The sequence below is a fragment of the Schistocerca piceifrons genome, chromosome 4, assembly GCF_021461385.2.
Source record: "Schistocerca piceifrons isolate TAMUIC-IGC-003096 chromosome 4, iqSchPice1.1, whole genome shotgun sequence".
NCBI lineage: Eukaryota > Metazoa > Arthropoda > Insecta > Orthoptera > Acrididae > Schistocerca > Schistocerca piceifrons.
In genome coordinates, this window is record NC_060141.1 from 147,421,607 (window position 1) to 147,442,299 (window position 20,693).

Consider the following 20,693-nt stretch of genomic DNA (forward strand, 5'->3'; position numbering starts at 1 on the left):
TTCTTCCTGTTCCCTAACTTGAAACTTTGGCTTGCTGGGAAGAAATTTTCATCAAATCAGTAAGTGATAGTTTGCAATCAACAAGTATTTTGCAGTCATTATCTTCATCTTCTCTACAGTAACAGGCAATTCCTGCCTAATACCTGAAGAGAAGATGAGGATGAGGACATTGTTATCTCCTCGTCATTTTCTTGTGTTCCTACAGTACATTTTTATTATGTAGTCAGTGTTATAAACATAAACAAGCTAATAGCATAATAATCATAAAACCCGTTCTTACGTTCCCAGATTTTTATGTTTTCCTCCATCTATGTTACTTTCTGTTGGCCCTGTTGTAAGACCTATTCTCTCAATTTGTTTCCTGCCATGAAAAAATTTTGTAAGGATAACATTTCCCATATTTTATACTTTTGAACCACTATTGGTTTTAAAATTGGTTTATGTGGAAATTATGTGTCAACTGACTTTTCTCTAAACTGCAACAAATCGTCAGAAAACAGTGTTCTTCAAAATTTATGAAACTTTTTGAAATTGCTGAACAGATGGCTTATGAAAGTGCCATGAGGACTGTCGTGTTGTAGGTGACCACAAATGCACACCAACTTACAAAGTGCACTTTTAACTGCTTTAGAATAAACCAACCAATAATGAAAGCTGTGCAATCGAAATATTCACATTATGCCATCTATGTCATTCTTGAAATTATAGCTTTTTTGTTGGTTTGCCATGGATTAAATAAAATCACATACTTTATGGACTCATCAGTCTCCTTCACCCCCCCCCCCCATCCCTCTCCCCCATTGTAATTTCCGACATTGGAAGTAATAACTAGGGGTCTAAAATCCTTTCCATCAAAGCACTTGAAGTCAGCAGGGGTACTGCCTATACCTAAAACAGAATAACAAAGTTTTTGACAGTGGAGCTTCTAAGGGCTGACGTTGTTGGTTCAAAGCTAGGCACAAGTGCAAACTAGCAGAGAGGTATGACAACTGTGCACAGGGCAGAAGGAGTGACCAAACTCATTATCTGATTGGATGCTGGTAATAGCTTCCGTGTAAACAACTAGCTGTCAGTCAATTTGCTTTTCTGATCCAGCTACAGGTTTATATTTTCTTTGTCAGTACAATTATAATGATCTTTAGTAAAGATATTTCAGTTTAACTCACCCTTTTCTTTTTATATTTCATGGCATGTAGTATGTGTTTCGATTCTATGTCTTTCATTTTCAGTTAAAGAAAAAAACGCTACAAATATCGATCATTTTTTTTTCACTCTGTTTACTATACTTTTACAACTCACAGTGCAAAAATTATGAATAAACCATATTCATGCATTACTGCTCACTTGCAACTCATTGTCTATGAGTGCCACCCACTGTCAGATTACATAGGAAGACAGTAGTTGCAATGACGACAGCTTCCTATTTATATCTACAAGTACATATCAGCCACACAGTACAAATGAGCACCCGTTCAGCAAATGACAAGAAATAGAACACAATATGCTACTTTAAATTAGTGTCTGACAGCTGTTAACCTTTATTTGAATTTTGAAGGAGTAAGCTTTTGTTGGGTATGTTTTACCACACAACAGTTTTGTTATACAAACAGCCATTTGAGGTTTATGATGATGTGTGTGCATACGAGGTGCTATCCAAAATCTTCAGGACTGGTGCTGACATCTGTTGAAAACCTTACCTGTGGACTAATGGTCACCATCACCCTTGGAGTAGTTCCCATCCATATGTACACACCGGTCCCAGCACTTCTGCCACTGGTCAAACATTTTCTGGAAGTCCTGTTGTTTGAGGGTGTTTATCCCCGCCAGTGAGTTTTGGGAACAGCGTGAAGTTGCAAGGTGCCGAATCTGGCGAGTACGGTGGGTGGGGTACAACCGCCATGTTGTTTTTTGCCAAAAAGCTCCTGGTGAGTAAGGATGTGTGACACGGCACGCTGTGATGCAGCAGTCAGTTCCCTCGATGCCAGAGTTCGGGCCATTGTCGCCACAAGTTTTCATGGAGCCGTCGCAAAATGTCACAGAAGTACGCGGAATTCACTGTTTAGTTGGGTGGGACAAATTCTTTGTGCACGATTCCCTTGGTATCAAAGAAAATGATGATCATATTTTTCACTTTAATCTTCACCTGTCTCGTATTTTTTGGGCCTTGGAGAGCCCTGGCTCTTCCAGTGGGACAGCTCATGCTCTGTCCCCCAGACACTTGTTGAATCATTGCAAGGGTCTCTGTAGCACTTTTCCCAAGATTCACACAAAATTTGATAAACATATGTTGTTCTGTTCGCGGATCCATAGTAAAATTGCCACACACCAAAAACAGAGTATTACGGAAATCACTGTGGACACGCAACATGTCCTCCCAGCTGAACGCCACTCCGCACACTGAATCATTAGATATGCAGCTCTCACCACCTAGTGGTGCAAAGGTCTACTACTCCTACTTTCCAAATGGCAGCACCAGTCCCGAAAATTTTGGATTCCACCTCGTCGTGATGTGGCAACTGAGGGGGTGACTTTTTTGTTCCCAAGGAAGGCAACTTTTCTGAGATGGAACTCTCACAATGGAAATCTTTCATAATAGGACTGCTTAGACATGTAATATTTTCATCATGCAGTTGATCGACAGCTTCATTTCAGTGTTTTATATCTTATTTGTAACGCTTGAAGTTTGTTGATATGTAATATTTCTTTGTTTTTGAGCTATGCATTGTTCACAGGTATTGTTTTCCCAAATGTTCTGGGACCTATGACCTCGCCGCTTGGTCCCCTCCCCCAAATCCATCACCACCACCAAATATTCTGGCTATAAAAATGAAAATTTAATGTGACATTTTTCATCATGTAGGCACCGTAGTTTATTCATCCATATTGAACATTTGATGGTTCTAATTGTCATTGTTGTATCACTTACTGGTGATAAGTTGCACAGTGTGTGGGTATTGAAACAAAAATATCGATATTTTGTAGCAATATTGTATGAAAAAAATAATGTCCACTTGGTGCAGTATCGATATTCAAGTGTTGATTTTTTAGATTCATTTTTTAACTAAAGAAAAATATTGAAGTCTACACACCAGTTCTTTCAGCAAGTATTAAAGATGTTTTGGGGGTAAGAATGTTCCCTCACTTTTGAGAAGCTCTGCATGCTGCCTGTCGTACATAGCAGTAGCTTGAAAATATAATAATTTTTGTACATCTTCAAACAGTGAGATATCTTAAAGAAAAACATAGCAATTTTAAATTAATATCCTTTTTGTAATTTCAGTTGCAACCACATAAAGATTTTTGTTGCTCTAGTTCACTTTACATAATATGCTTTATATCATTTTATCGATATTTGCATATCCGTTCCAGGTATTGTAGGTCATAAAAATCTGAGCTTTGCAGTTACAGGGCCTTTTTCATATTCGTAAACTAAATGAATTCTCACTAGGGTCAGTTGTCCCCCACTGACACCTCTCCATGGGCGCCTATGGTACAAGTGACGACAGACTAAAATTGGTAGAGATTTGTGTGTTTGCAAAAAGATCAGTGTTTGATGCATACAGCTAGTCTCATACATAAATCTTGCTGAGAACCCAGGATAGTTCTGGTCATATGTAAAATCACGAAGTAGTTCTAAGACTTTTATCCAATCACTGATTGACCAGTCTGATGTGACATTAGAAGACAGCAGAAGGAAAGCTGAAGTTTTAATTTTCGTATTTAAGAAATATTTCATGCAGGAGAATTGTACAAATGTACTGTCCTTTGACCATCGCACAGACTCCTGTATGAAGAATATAGTAATAGGCACCCATGGCCTACAGAAACAACTGAAATAGTTTAAAGCAATTAAGTCACCATGTCTGGATGGAATTCCAATTTGGCTTTACAGAGAGCACTCTACGGCATTGGCCCCACACGTAGCTTGCATTTATCATGAATCTCTCACCCAGAGTAAAGTTCCAAGTGATTGGAAAAAAATACATGTGACTCCTGTATGTAAGAAAGACCAGTCTCTTTAACATCGGTTTGTTGCAGAATTCTTGAACATATTCTCATTTTGAATATAATAAATTTCCTTGAACAGTGGAAAAACTAGGATGGGATAATAACAATATTTTGAGAAGAATAGATTGCTACTCACCATAAAGAGGAGAGTTGTGGACATGCATACCAAAAAGACTACTAAACGTGCAAGCTTTAGACCAAAAGATCTTCTTCTAAATTTGGCAAAACACATACAATCACGCAAGCACAACTCAAAACACACACGACCACTGTCTCTGGACACTGAGGCCAGCCTCATACACTCTCCTCATGCCACGTCATTAGACTTCCTTTTGTGGGTTATGTCAAGGTTCACATGTACGCAACACCAATGAATTACATGGTTACCTCTTGTGCAGGAGTCAGTGAAGCAGTGAGAACTGTTGATGCTGCAATGCTGAACCTGGCCTCAGTGGCTGAGGAGAGTGGGTACGTGTGTGTGTGTGTGTGTGTGTGTGTGTGTGTGTGTGTGTGTGTGTTGTCTGTTGTCTATTGTCTATTTTAGAAGAAGGCCTATTGGCCGAAAGCTCAAATGTTTAGCTGTCTTTTTGGTATGGCCGTCTGCTGCTCTTCGTCTGCGGTATATAGTGAGACGCAGTCTGTCCTTTTGATAATATCATCATAAATTTCCTTGAGATGGAAAATCTTCTCTCCAAGAATCACCACAGTTTTAGGAAGCATCACCCATGCAAAACTCAGCTTTCCCTTTTCTCGCATTGTTTACTGTGAACTGTCGATGAAGGGCAACAGGCAGATTCTCTATTTCTAGATTGCGGAAAAGCATTTGACACCATGCCCCACTGTAGACAGTTAATGAAGGTAAGAGCATACAGAATAGGTTCTCAGATATACGAATTGCTTACTTACTTCCTAAGTAACAGAACACAGTATGTTGTCCTCAACAATGAGTGTTTATCAGAGACAAGGGTATTGTCAGGAGTGCCCCAGGGAAATGTGACAGGACTGCTGTTATTTTTTGTATACATAAATATCTGATGGACAGGGTGAACAGCAATCTGTGGCTCTTGTTGATGCTTTGATGTGTATGAAGGCGTCATCATTGATTGGCTGAAGGAGGATACAAGATGACTTAGACAGAATTTCTAGTTGGTGTGGCAAATGGCAGCTAGCTCTAAATGTAGAAACATGTAAGTTAATGCAGATGAGTAGGAAAAACAAACTGTAATGTTTCAGTACGGCATTAGTAGTGTGCTGCTTTACAGAGTCACATCAGTTAATTATCTAAGCATAACATTGAAGAGTTGTATGAAATACAATGAGCACGTAACATTGTAGTAGGAAAGGCGAATGGTTGACTTCATTTTATTGTGAGAATTGTAGTAAAGTGAATTGTAGTAGGAAAGGTGAGTGGTTGACTTCAGTTTATTGCGAGAATTGTAGTAAAGTGTGGTTCATTTGTAAAGGAGACTGCATATAGTATTGTTTGAGTGGTGGGATCTGCATTAAAGAAAGACATTGCATCAGTTCAGAGGCGGGCTGCTAGGTTTGCTACAGACAACACCCAAGTATCACAGAGATGCTTTGGGAATTCAAATGGGAATTCCTGGAGGGAAGATAATATTGTTTTTGAGGAACACTATTGAGAAAGTTTAGAGAATTGGCATTTGAAGCTGACTCCAGAATGATTCTGTTGTCACCAACACACATTTCACACAAGTACCATGAAAGTAAGATAAGAGGAATTAAGACTCATATGGAGGCATATAGAAAGCTGTTTCTCCCTCACTCTATTTGCGAGTGGGACAAGAAGGAAATAATTAGTAGTGGTACAATGTTCTGCCATGCACCGTACAGTGGCGTGTGGAGTAAGTAGATGTATGTGCAGACATTTGAGTTGCATTGAACTTCAGCAACATTTTACTATAAGGTACCTGAATATCAGTTTGGTATGTTATTGGCATGTGATTAGGGATAGTGCATTTTAACTCTTTCTTCACTTACCCAAGTAGATCATGTACTATAATTTAAAGTGTCCCTCTTAACTGAAGTCTTTGAAATAAATGTAGCTTGCGTGAAGCTTGTGTTCATAAGAAGCCTGTTTTTGAACCAGCAAACTGATGATGGTGGCAGAGTACTGGACTTCGTGTTATTGTCAGATACTTTATATCGTCAGTGAAGAAACAGTATCATAGCAAAATAAGAATTTTACACGAGAGACAGAAAACTGTCTAAAATGCCTAATACATTTCACCGTGGCGCTAAATTTGCATCGTAGCACTGCAAGGAAATATTGGATCAAATAAAAATGTGAAACAAAAAAAATACGCTTTAGAAAGCTTAATTATGGCACATACGCAGAATTGTCTCGGTATTTATGCTCTGTTACTTACGCGGTATTTGTTTTTTAGTCTCCCGGCATGACTTGACACATTTACGTTGGTATTTGGTGCTGAGAAAGCTAGTAAGAACAAGTTTTGGAGCATTAATCATTTTTTATTGAAAAATTTCATAGAAACATTTTAAATAAATATACTGTTTACATAGTTCCGATAATGTCTGCACATTTGTTCGAGAAAAATCCTAAACGTCACTCAAAGCAGCAACAGAGAATTACACTGCACTGATACTCGTCACACACTTACCTCCATGATAATTTTCGTTCATAAGGAATGTTGTCATAATAACTATGACAGTCTTTAGGAAGAACAGATTTAAGTTGTTGTAAATGATCCCGTTTGGATTTCTTGATTTTCAGTCTTTACTTGTATAGTTTCGGAAAGCAATCATCTCCAATAATTTTCCTCGGACGCCTCGGTAATTCTTGCCACACCTTGTTGAAAGAGCACTTGTAGTAAATAATACCATTTGGGCGGTACTGTAGCACCCTCAGATCAGTAACTGTAGGCACATTTTTTATAGCTCTTCCAGGCCTAATTGAGTTGTACAGCCACAAACTTTTCTCTGCGTAGTTGATGAAAAAGAAATAATCTAGGTAATGGACTTCATATGCCTATGGGTTTTTTCTTGCTTCTTTAGATATCAGAGTGTATTGGCTAGGAAGTGTAACTTCACGTCCTTTAAGCTTGCACTCAATGGAGCTGTGAACTAAGTCACATTCCATCTGAGTATAGCTTTTCTCCAAAAACTTTTGTGTAATCAATACTCCAGTATCAATTGCTAATTTTAAAAGAGCATTTGATAATATCACGTTTCTGTTCTGATATGTGCAGCCGTCAGAATACAGACTGACTTGAATGGGATTTTCCTTAATCGTTCTGGATAGGGTGACCATGATGCATGAGGCAAAACATGATGCAACCAAATGACCTTGCACTTCATCGAACCAGTAACATACTGCATCACGACTTTCTAAAGTATACATTGTAAAGTTATCAACAATCAACTTAGTTTTATAATAAACTGCACTTGCACTTAAAAATGGAGCTGCTTTCATGGCCTGTAAGTCCATGGTGTACACTGAGCAGAGCTTCTGCTAGTCTTCTTTCTTTTCAGCATCCTTTTGCATCCTTGCCTGCTCTTTCCGTTCTGCGTGTTGCTTCCACATGTCTTCACTCAAGTTACCAAGCCTGTAACTACAACACAAGTCGCACTGGTCTTTCTTGGGGGAAAATAAGCTAATATTACCATTTTCTAAAATCAGGTTAAAGGTAGCCCGACTTAATGGTGAAACCTTCTCCGCATGACATTTTTCGATTCCATACAGCTGTTGTTTGGATTGTAGAATAGGCTCAAGGTACAACTTCGAGGAGGATTTCGTGCAGTAATGTGACGGAAGTTTCAGAAGAGAGTCCAGGAATTCTTTCATGAAGGTTCTCTCATCTTTCTTCTTCATCTGTTTGATTCGAGATCATGACGGTTCTGTATCAGGACTCATTCCATGTGTGGAATTACCCAGCCAATATTGGACAGTCTCCATTCTTTAATCCCAAGAGTATTGAGAAACATCTTTTTACATACTTTATGTTTCCCCATCTCATTTTTCAAATGATAAATGAGCGCCCCTTTTCTCCTGGATTCGCCAGTGTTCTTCCCTGGATGTTTGGTTGGAATTACATCCACAAGGTTGATAATGTAAACCTTCCTCTGATCCCATGACATTGTTTCCCAAAATGAATTAAAGACTGCCAGCCCCTCATCAACAGAAAACTGATGACACTTCCTTTGAACGGATTTCTGGCACATCTTCGAAGTACATGTTGGACCTAATTTTCGTGCCTCTCTTGGAGTATCATGAGTGATTTTACCAATTCGACTTCTTTTGTATCCAATATACGCCTGTCCATGCATTCTCAGAATATTGGCATTTTTCTTCCAATCTTCAGGATGTGGTTTAGACTTCCTTTTCGTGTCACTCCTTACGTCACCATAAAATTCTTGGCCTTCACTGTCAGCATCATTATTGCTCCCGTGATCTTCCGATAATTTATCCAGTGTTTGGCAGACAATGAGCACCATTGCTTAGCAGTGAGTGTGAAGTACTGTCGTCTCTAGTGGAAACTGTTACTGTGGTTTCATTTTGAGCACTGTTGGATACAACCACTGAAGTTTCTAGATGGAAAAATATTTATAAATTAATTTAAACAGACAAAGATGAAACTCAAATTCATGTATTTATGAGAATGATGGAATCAGTAACACTATTAACTATAATCCCAAGAAAATTTACCTGCATCATTAGATGTTGCAGGAACAGTAACCGAGAACCCCATATACGAAATTAACTCTCCTTAGGTAAACGTAACTTCACCGTTACGACTTTTTTCGCCTGTTGTTTGTTCTGCATTTACAGGAGATCCTACAAGAAAGTGGACAGTCTAGAAATCTTTGGCAGAAATGAATAAAGCACAGAATGAGTGAAGTGGAGGCGTTCTGATTTATATCACAATAAGGCACTTGCGATGTTACTAACATTCAAAGGTGAATAATAAAACGATTTTCTTACCGCTGTCAGTCATTCTCAAGAATGATTCTCCACTTTCATAAGCTGATTTCAGCTGAGAAACAATTTCTTCTTCAGTAAAAAGATCGTCATTTATATCACTGTCGATTATCGAGAATGAAGCTACAAGCATGGAACCACTTTCGAGCACTGTTAAATACGTAATAAGGCAGTTAGCAATGAGCTGTGGCTGTGCACGCTTTTGTATTTACGTGACATTGTTTACAGTGTCCATAGATTGTAGATAAGTGGTATTTAATTCTCTACAGTTCCACGGTATTGCCATCTATTTATCTGCTGTGTCACATACGCGGTATTGTTTTAGATAATTTTTTCATGGTAAATAATTAAAAATTTATCATTACGGCGTTAAGAGCAGATGCGCGTACGGTCAACGACATCATCTGACTGAAAAATGAAAAATCGGAAATTTTTCAGTTATGCGGTATTGTTTCTTCATCGACGATATTCACAGGAAGGATTTCTTTAGGTGAAATGTCAACAGTTTGTGATGAGGAACAGTACAATATAATTATCTCCTATTCTAGAAGAGTCATCAAGTGAACAGGTACCATTAACTATTTTATTCATTTGATCTGTGACGAATTAAATGAAGCAGATTAAGAGTTCATGCATTATATTTATTTTATTTCTTGCTTGGATATCAGTTACATATAGTTTTATAAATAATAATATCTGCTCCAAAGAAACAGAAAGCAGACTATAGAACATTAAAATAATGAAGGATGTGTTAATAATATCCATATTTCGATTTGTATGTGATTTGTTTTCATATTACTGAAAAAAAGAGATACACTTACTTCTGTAAACAAACGTGAATTGTGAAGACAGAACAAGGGCCGAAAAAGCACTGTGTATCATCATTACAATATAGTTTTCATTTTGCCATAAAGAACAGTTTAAAATGTAAATATATAGTGTGTGCCCATAAAGTTCTGCTAATATCTCAAAAAATTGTAACTTGGAAATTATTAGAGACAGAGAACTGTGTTTAGTTGTAAAATGTTTAGCAGCTCTCAGAGTTTCTTTTTCCCCAGTTATAAATACTTTTGGATTAAAGGAGACTACTCACTGGAAAGCAGATTGCTAGCTTTCAGAGTAATCCTTTTTTGAGCTAGAGTAAAAGACACACACATACACATGCACTTGCTTGTGCGCTTTTCCCCCTGAGCTTTCAGAGTAATCCTTTTTTGAGCTAGAGTAAAAGACACACACATACACATGCACTTGCTTGTGCGCTTTTTCCCCTGAGCTTTCAGAGTAATCCTTTTTTGAGCTAGAGTAAAAGACACACACATACACATGCACTTGCTTGTGCGCTTTTCCCCCTGAGCTTTCAGAGTAATCCTTTTTTGAGCTAGAGTAAAAGACACACACACACACACACACACACACACACACACACACACACACACACGCACGCACTTGCTTGTGCGCTTTTCCCCCTATGTGGTGCCAGCCAGATAAACAGTGCCAGTGCTGCATTTTGGCAGGTTGATTAGGCTGTGGTGGGAGTTGTGTTGTGTGGGGTGGGTAGAGGGAGTGAGAGGCAGGAGACAGGGAGATGGATTGGTGGTGGGCAGCTAGTGGTTCAGAGACAGACAGCTGGTTTGCTGGCTTGGAATGCGAGAGGGAGGGGTGGCAGGTACACGGGCTAGGCGCATGGTGCACGACTGCCAGGGCCAGTGGGGAGCAGTGTGGACTGAAGGTGACGTGGGGACGTGAAATGAGAGGGGTTGACGGAAGAAAGGAAGGGAAACTGTTGGATGGAGGGTGTGGTGACAGTGGGTTGATGAAGATAGAGGCCAGAAGGGCTATGGAAGCAAAGGATGTATTGTAAGAAAAACTCCCATCTGTGTAGTTCAGTGAAGCTGGTGGTGGAGGGAAGGATCTGTACGGCCCAGCACCACTCCCCTTTTTGTCCTTTGATGCAGATTTGACTTGGGGTTCATCAAAATGGCAACAGACTAGAACTGCATCTACATCTACATGGATGCTCTGCAAATCACATTTAAGTGTCTGGCAGAGGGTTCATCAAACCACCCTCACAATTCTCTTTTATTCCAATCTCGTATAGTGCGTGGAAAGAACGAACACCTGTATCTTTCCGTATGAGCTCTGATTTCCCTTATTTTATCGAGGTGATCGTTTCTCCCTATGTAGGTCCGTGTCAACAAAATATTTTTATATTCTGAGGAGAAAGTTGGTGATTGAAATTTCGTGAGAAGATTCCGTCGCAACGAAAAACGCCTTTCTTTTAATGGTGTCCCGCTCAAATCCTGTATCATATCTGTGACCCTCTGTCCCACATTTCGCGATAATACAAAACGTGCTGCCTTTCTTTGAACTTTTTCGATGTACTCAGTCATTCCTATCTGGAAAGGATCCCACATCGAGCAGCAGTATTCTAAAAGAGGATGCACAAGTGTAGTGTAGGCAGTCTCCTTAGTAGATCTGTTACATTTTCTAAGTGCCCTGGCAATAAAATGCAGTCTTTGGTTGGCCTTCCCCACAACATTTTCTGTGCGTTACGTCCAATTTCAGTTGTTTGTAGTTGTAATACCTAAGTACGTAGTTGAATTTATGGCTTTTAGATTAGACTGATTTATCGTGTAACCGAAGTTTAACAAATTCCTTTTAGCAGAGATGTGGATGACCTCACACTTTTTGTTATTTAGGGTCAACTGCCAATTTTCGCACCATTCAGATATCTTTTCTAAATCGTTTTGCAGTTTGTTTTCATCTTCTGATGACTTTATTAGTCGATAAACGACAGCGTCATCTGCAAACAACCTAAGACGGCTGCTCGGATTGTCTCCCAAATCGTATATATAGATAAGGAACAGCAATGGGCCTATAACACTACCTTGGGGACGGCCAGAAATTACTTCTCTTTTACTCTATGACTTTCCGTCAGCTACTATGAACTGTGACCTCTCTGACAGGAAATCACAAATCCAGTCACATAACTGAGACAATATTCCATAAGCATGCAATTTCACTACAAGCTGCTTGCGTGCTACAGTGTCAAAAGCCTCCCAGGAATCCAGAAATACGAAATCGATCTGAAATCCCTTGTCAATAGCACTCAACACTTCATGTGAATAAAGAGCTAGTTGTGTTTCACAGGAACGATGTTTTCTAAACCTGTGTTGACTGTGTGTCAATAGATAGTTTTCTTCGAGGTAATTCATATTGTTTGAACACAATATATGTTCCAAAAACCTGCTGCATATCAACGTTAATGATATAGGCCTGTAATTTAGTGAATTACTTCGACTACCTTTCTTGAATATTGGTGTGACCTGTGCAACTTTCCAGTTTTGGGTACAGATCTTTCGTAGAACGAACGATTGTATATGATTGTTAAGTATAGAGCTAATGCCTCAGCATACTCCAAAAGGAACCTAATTGGTATACAGACTGGACCAGAAGACTTGCTTTTATTAAGTGATTTAAATTGCTTCACTACTCCGAGGATATTTACTTCTACATTACTGCTGTCGGCAGCTGTTCTCAATTTGAATTCTGAAATATTTACTTCATCTTCTTTTGTGAAAGCCTTTCGAAAGGCTGTGTTTAGTAACTCTGCTTTGGCAGCACTGTCTTCGATAGTATCTCCATTGCTATCGCGCAGAGAAGGCATTGATTGTTTCTTGCTGCTAACATATTTCACATACGACCAGTATCTCTTTGGATTTTCTGCAAGGTTTCAAGACAATGTTTCGTTGTGGAAACTGTTATAAGCATCTCGCATTGAAGCCCATGCTAAATTTCGAGCTTCTGTAAAAGATCCCCGATCTTGGGGATTTTGTGTCTTTTTAAATTTGGCATGTTTGTTTTGTTGTTTCTGCAACAGTGTTTTGACCCGTTTTGTGTACCAAGAAGGAAGTGCAATGTGTCTTCTGGTATGCAGAATTCAAATCTGTGACAATGGTACTGCAGAATTACAAGTGGAGTATGGTAGGGTACCAGCAGCAAAAACAATCAAAATGAGGTGGTTCAAAAATTTTAAAGATATAGGCAGTGTCAAAGACCTTCCTACAGGACGTCCACCTGTTCTGAAACCTATGTTGACAGAGTGCAAGCTTCATTTTAATAGAGCTTCCTAAAGTTATTTGTTGTGCAGGATGTACTGAATGACACTATTCCTGAGAGCTGGATGAGTCCTGATGGTTCCATTACATGGAACTTCTTTTTGTGGGGTTACGTTAAGGATTGTGTGTGCACACCACCAATGAATGACATTTACTATACTTCATGTAGGAATCATTGACACAATCAGAACTGTTGGTGCTGCAGTGCTGATGTGTAATGAGCAGAACTCAAATATTGTCTTAATGATCTAAAATGCAAGGCGCACATTAAAATTCTGACAAAACAGAAAAAAAACTTTGAGAACTGCTAAATGTTTTACAACAAACCATGATTCTCTGCCTCTAGCATGTCCAAGTTGTGAGACTGGCACATTGGTATCTCGGCAGTGACATGTTGAAATTACATGAATTACTCTTTCAGCAGTGCTGCTTTCCATAATGAATTATCTACTATTTATGTTGGTATCACATTGTTGTTGTTGTTACAGGACATGCATGGAGTCTGTAAAGGATTTCTTCTTGAATGCAATAGAAATATTGCCAAGGCATATGGTGATATATATTATACAGCCTGGTCTGTAGCGGACACAGTTATGAGGAAGGTGAGTCCCATTGATACTGTCATCATACGAGGGTTGACTGAAAAGCAATGTCTCCACCTTCATAACTCTTCAACAGTTGGCAGCATTGGTATGCGGCAGGTACTGGCTTGTTACATAGCCTCTTCTCTACAGCCCCAGTTGGCGGGAAGCCTTAGCATTGAACAGTTGTGTTGTTACAGAGTAATGTAACCCTGCGCAGACGGTCGGTCAATGTGATTTAAGCAATGTGCGGTCATTGAATTCTTGACAGCAGAGGGTGTCACCCCAAAGGAGATTCATCAGAGAATGAAAGCAGTTTATGGTGATTGTGTTGATGTGAGTACTGTGCCTCGTTGGGTGAGTAAGTTTAAAGAAATTGAAGTGGGAACATCTGACCTGCATGACAAACAAAGAGTTGGACGTCCTGTGACAGCAACCACTGAGTTCCACAAGCAAAATGTTGACAGATTGATTCAGGACGATCGTTGTATCATTCAGAGAGAAATTGCAAGCACAATCGGCATTTCACAGGAACGTGTGGGTCACATTATTGCTTTGCCCGGCTATCGGAAGATCTGTGCATGATGCTGACTCCTGAAATGAAAGCTTACAGACTTGAAATTTGCCAGGAGCTCCACTCATGCTGCTCGCCCAGTGATGCACAGTTCTCACATCAACACACACACCATAAACTACTTTCATTCTCTGATGAATCTCCTTTGGGCTGACGCATTCTGCTGCCAAGAATTCAATGACTGCACATTGCTTAAATCACATTGACCAGCCTTCTGCACTGGGTTCCATACTTTACACTGTAACAACACAGCCGTTCAATGCTAAGGCTTCCCGCCAACTGGAGCTGTAGAGAAGAGGCTACAGAACAAGCCAGTACGTTCTGCATACCAATGCTGACAACTGTTGAAGAGTTACGAAGGTGGAGGCATTACTTTTCAGTCAACCCTCATATTTCCCATTTATCTGAGACTGAATCACAAAAGATAGATAAAAATATGTTTCTCAAAAAACATAGTGATGTAATTGACAACAAAACCTTAGGTTTTTGGAATTAATTCTCACTTGCATCATTATAATAGTATTTTAATCTTCTAGTGGAGATTTTAGTATAAAGAAACCAATTATTCTGTCCTGTTAGGATCCACTCAGATGCAGATGCTGTGTCTTTTCACACTGAGGCATAACAACATCAAGATGAATATTTCCCACTTGTCTACCTTTTGCCTTTGCTTTTCACCAAATGTACTGTGATAATTTTGTTCTCTTTCTCTGCACTACTTTGCAATGTTATTTATTTTTAGTCTTAAACTACACTAAAAAAGAAATACTGTTTCAGTTTATTGAAGAGTACTTGATTCAGGACTTCATGGCACGCATTATGGATTTGAAGAGGCAAGTGTTGGAAATGAGCCAATTAGGTCAGAAAGTGCTCACCATACTTCATGCATTCCACACTCATAAATCCAATACCCAAGTCCGTTCCATGCTGGCGACTCTGTACGAACCAATTCTGTGGCGAAACCTTAAGGTGAGTGCCTGTCTTTGACAGAGTAATAAAGAAAGCTAAAACACACCTGGAAATGATAAAAGATTAATTCATTTTCGGGTGCATTTCACTGAAATTTCTTCTTTTTGTACTTAAAATTAGTTTGGTTGGTTTTCAGTAAGTATCAGAGGTTGCACATGTTGTTGATTGTGATACATCCACAAATTAAGAATTATTTGTCATGGAAAGAACTGTTACACATTATAGCTTTTGGCCAAGGCCCTCTTTAGCAAAAGAAAAAACACACACACACACACACACACACACACACACACACACACACACACACACTTTCACACAAGCAGGCACACCTGACGCACACATGGCCGCAACACCAGCAGCTCCAACCGGAGTGCGACTGTCGCATAAATAGCAACCTGGAGTAGGATAGAGAAGGGAGAGGGATAGCAGGATGAATGGGTGTGTGTTTCCTTTGCTGGAGAAGGCTTTGAGCGAAAGCTGTAATGTGTAACAGTCATTGCAGTGTGCCTGTCTGCAACTGAACTGGTCATCTTGAAATTGAGTAACACTTTATCCTTTTAATATAGTTGATTTTCAAACTCGGAGTTTCCATTGTTTAATTTTGCATAACAGCTATTTTCTTTTGTGCATTATTCTTCTCAGTATCCATTCTTCTCTTTCTTCACGTGTTTTTTCGCCACCTTCCAAACCTCACACACTCTGACTTCTGAGCCCCAATGTATCAACAATCTCATCTGTGTGCAACAGACAGCTACATGACCACCCAAAACCTTTATCTTCACATTTCCTACATAATTTCCTGTTTCCCTGATACCATTCCTGCTGCACTAGACCCCTGCTCCATCTTTCTGCACCAGTTCAGAGAAGTATCACTTTCCCTGGCTAAACTCTGTTCCACATTCTGCTCCTTAAATACTGCCTAAACCATGGAACCCCCCTCCAATGGTCCGATAGTAAAAATTCCTTTTCTGAATCCCACCCCTCCTTTCATAATGACCTTGACCTTTTCAGATTCTGCCAGACCCTGTCCTCACAAACCTGGTACTGCAAAAACACATTTCCATGCCACAGGTATTCTAGAACCATCTCTGCTCACTACACAAGAAATAGCTATTGTGCAGTCCCTACTACACACCTCACATCTCTGAAATTGAGTTCCTTGCTCTCGAGCAACTGGAAGAACATTCTAGACCCAAACTCCATATGTTATCCAAGCTGCAAACATCCTGCAGTTGCTTTGGGGCACCTCTGTCCAACCACTATTATACCCACAGTGTTCCTCCTCGGCAACCGCCCATAGCATCCAGATCCTGCGTAGTGTACCTTTTCAACTTGCCATGTCCCCCAAAACTCTATATCAACATGCCAAATCCAGAGCTTAAACAATCCCAGAACACTGTTGTTAACCTTTCCACTAAAATCCTCAGCCCCACAGAAGTTTCAGTCATATTCAAAGGCCTCACCTTTATCTCTACACGCAAATTTAGCCATGTTCGACTCACCAAAGACCTCCTCTCCTTCTTCTGATTCCTGCAATGGAAACACTTCTTTGCCACCAATCCCACCAACCAAAGCTGACCTAATTCTAACATTGAGCCGCGCCTCTCTCAGTTCATAGAACCATCCAGTCATGATCCCCCCTCCACCTAACCACCTTCCAGGAATTCCTTACCTCTAACTTGGCCTCATCATCTTCGCGAGGTCCCTTCTGTTCTTCAACAAGAGGAAACAACAGCCATACATAGTCTCAAAGCAGATTCTGATCTAATTGTCCTCCCTAGAGGCAAAGGCTCCCTAATCCAATTAAATACTCTGTGATACCTCAGGACATGTCCTGTGTAGCTATGCCTTATTTTTGTCAAGTTCTACCATACATTTCTATTCTCCCTAATTCTATTCAGTACCTCTTCATTAGTTACTGAAGAGTAGGGGCACTCTTCAGGATTCTCCTTGAAACACCACTTTTCAAAAGTTTCTGTTCCCATTTTGTCTTTTCTGTTTAAAATATGCATTTCACTTTGATATAAAGCCACATTTCAGAAAAATACTTTCAGAAAAGAGTTCCACACTTAAACTTTTATAGGATGTGAATAAATTTTTCTCCTTCAGAAATTGTTTCCTTGCTATGGCCACCCTATATTTTGTGGCTATCATCAGTAATTTTGTCGCCTAAATAGTAAAAACTCTTATTTTACTTTTGTTGTAATATTTCTTAACACTTTCCACACGGAGCGGTTTAGACATGGTTTGTCCCTCTGGACTTTTCAAGCAATTTCACTGACTTTTTAGAAAAGTCTTGAAGAAAATATAAAGATAGTAAACCATATACATCAAAGTTTGAAACTACTTCTTTCTAATGCTGTTATACAGTATTTTCTGAACATAAATGACATATTTTTCTAGAATTTTGGAAGTAAAATGTTTTTCCAAAAAAGAAAAAAAAAATTCTAACTTCTAAAACTTATTATTTTTAATGTTTGAAAGAAATAAGCATGTTCAAAAGAACATATTTTATTGGAAAAAAATGTGCATACAAGAAAAATTTAATACAGAAGTGTAGCTTCTTTTTATCAAGAATAATTTATTCGGGTATGGTACTCTTTGAAACAGTCAGGTACATAGAGACCCACATTACACTGCTTACACCAACCACCATTGTGTTTCTTTTCTTACTCTTTTCCCAGTTTCTTCTTTTGCCTGTATCAACACACACTTTACAGCACCTGCTACATTTTGTTTACATGCTGTACCTGGGATCTTTTCTGGGAAGTGATACCCAAACACTCTGTCTGCACTTGTTGATGTTCCACCTTGTGAATCTTGAAGCTCCTCCACACCACCTTGAGTTGCTAGCTGCTGGTTGTATGTTTGTGCACAACGCAACTATCACTAATGTTAAAAGAAACAAGTGAAAGAAAACCTTTTTCCACCATTTCAGTGTCTTCTGACAGAAAGAATACTAGCTTGATAGGAGGTCAACCCTGTCTACTCCAGTTTTACCCTTGTTACAGTGTATTACAACATCTGGTTTACATCTCTCTACTTGCTCCTCTTTGTTTCTAGTACTACCAACTGCTGAAGTTGCTCAATGTTTGGTCAAAAACAGTACACATCCCTGGTTGATTTCCATTTTATTGCAAGTAAATATTCCTACCCCAAAAACATCATTTTCCCCTTCCTAAGCTTCGCAGTCTTCATTTCATTAGGTGGACCCTTCCTGGTTTTCATTACAGTTCCTGCACCCGAAGTTTTATCCTGCCACAGGTAGTCCAACACAGCGAGGCTTGTGTAGAACCTATCCATATAAATGCAGTGTGCTTTGCCAAAATAATCTTCACACAACCTCCCAATTACTGACAAGACAGAGTTATCTACATTGTTTGCTTTACCTTTGTAAATATCACAATTCAAAGCATAACCTGTTGTTGAGTCACACAGTAAATAGAGATTGATCCTGCAGTTATTTGGTTTGCTTTTCATATACACTCTGAATCCTATTCTGGCTCTGAAGCAGCACATCCCTTGATCAGTTGTGAGGCTTATGACAAGTTGAAAAAGAGAAAGTTAAAGAGGGTGTGACATATATATATGCCCTGAATGGAGTGCATAAGTTTTAATAAATGTTCATCCACCTGCAGGTCTGCTATAATTGTTGTCCCTGCACAGGAAACAGCATGTAGTTCATGAATCCATTATCTTGATGCTGTAAGAAGCTCTTAGTGAGGAACTGTTATTTTAAAAATAATTAAATTTCCAATCAGTATGTTTATAACGGATGCCACTTGCTTTTTATGGGCAGAACACGATAAAATGCACATTACATTCCACTTTAGAGTCGCAAATATTTTCTGTTCTTCAACAAAATAATGAACTGCATATGCAACTTATCTGTCCCCCGAGACTGCAGAATCAGCTATCACATTTACAAACTAGACATTGAAAATTAAGTCCTAACTGACACCGCAGTGGACAATATGTCCATCCTCCGAGACTGCTGAACCAGCTCTCACATTTGTAACCCATGCATCACTAATAAGGTCTTCACTGATACCGACCATGGCAGACACGTCTGTCCTGCAAGACTGTCAGTCCAGCTCTGATCTTGCAGCTGAACCACTTCGCCCACCATCCAAGTTGGGCACGATCCGAATATCACCGAAGTGCTTCATCTGCCTTACTGTTTAGCAGTTGTTTATTAGTCTGGTTGTTATTAATATTTGTGAAATAATGGAATGATAGCACAATATTGAGAGATGCTTTAAATATGAAATGCAATTAAATATGCTATATAGTTTGTCTAATATTGTTGTTGTTGTTATTATGGTCTTCAGTCCTGAGACTGGTTTGATGCAGCTCTCCATGCCAATCTATCCTGTGCAAGCTTCTTCATCTCCCAGTACCTACTGCAACCTACATCCTTCTGAATCTGCTTAGTGTATTCATCTCTTGGTCTCCCTCTACGATTTTTACCCACCACGTTGCCCTCCAATACTAAATTGGTGATCCCTTGATGCCGCAGAATATGCCCTACCAACCGATCCCTTCTTCTAGTCAAGTTGTGCCACAAACTTCTCTTCTCCCCAATCCTATTCAATACCTCCTCATTAGTTACGTGATCTACCCACCTAATCTTCAACATTCTTCTGTAGCACCACACTTAGAAAGCTTCTATTCTCTTCTTGTCCAAACTATTTATTGTCCATGTTTCACTTCCAAACATGGTTATACTCCATACAAATACTTTCAGAAACGAATTCCAGACACTTAAATCTATACTCGATGTTAACAAATTTCTCTTCTTCAGAAACGCTTTCCTTACCATTGCCAGTCTACATTTTATATCCTCTCTACTTCGACCATCATCAGTTATTTTGCTCCCCAAATAGCAAAACTCTTTTACTACTTTAATTGTCTCATTTCCTAATCTAATTCCCTCAGCATCACCCGACTTAATTTGACTACATTCCATTATCCTTTTTTTGCTTTTGTTGATGTTCATCTTATACCCTCCTTTCAAGACACTGTCCATTCCGTTCAACTGCTCTTCCAAGTCCTTTGCTGTCTCTGACAGAATTACAATGTCATCGGCAAACCTCAAAGTTTTTATTTCTTCTCCCTGGATTTTAATACCTACTCCAAATTTTTCTTTTCTTTCCTTTACTGCTTGCTCAATATACAGATTGAATAACATCGGGGAGAGGCTACAACCCTGTCTCACTCCCTTCCCAACCACTGCTTTCCTTTCATGCCCCTCGACTCTTATAACTGCCATCTGGTTTCTGTACAAATTGTAAATAGCCTTTCGCTCTCTGTATTTTACCCCTGCCACCTTTAGAATTTAAAAGAGAGTATTCCAGTCAACATTGTCAAAAGTTTTCTCTAAGTCTACAAATGCTAGAAATGTAGGTTTGCCTTTCCTTAATCTTTCTTCTAAGATCAGTCGTAAGGTCAGTATTGCCTCACGTGTTCCAACATTTCTGCAG

At 39.3% G+C, this 20,693-nt stretch overlaps 1 protein-coding gene across 2 annotated transcripts in view; it reads left to right on the forward strand.

The window, feature by feature from the left end:
* Positions 1 to 20,693, forward strand: part of LOC124795250 (condensin-2 complex subunit G2-like) — a 296,139-nt gene that overhangs the window by 85,145 nt on the left and 190,301 nt on the right. For both annotated transcript variants that reach the window (XM_047259188.1, XM_047259187.1), the window contains exons 7-8: positions 13,575 to 13,688; positions 15,019 to 15,210. In XM_047259188.1, the coding sequence (XP_047115144.1) occupies positions 13,575 to 13,688; positions 15,019 to 15,210 (306 nt within the window). The remainder of the gene's footprint in view (positions 1 to 13,574; positions 13,689 to 15,018; positions 15,211 to 20,693) is intronic.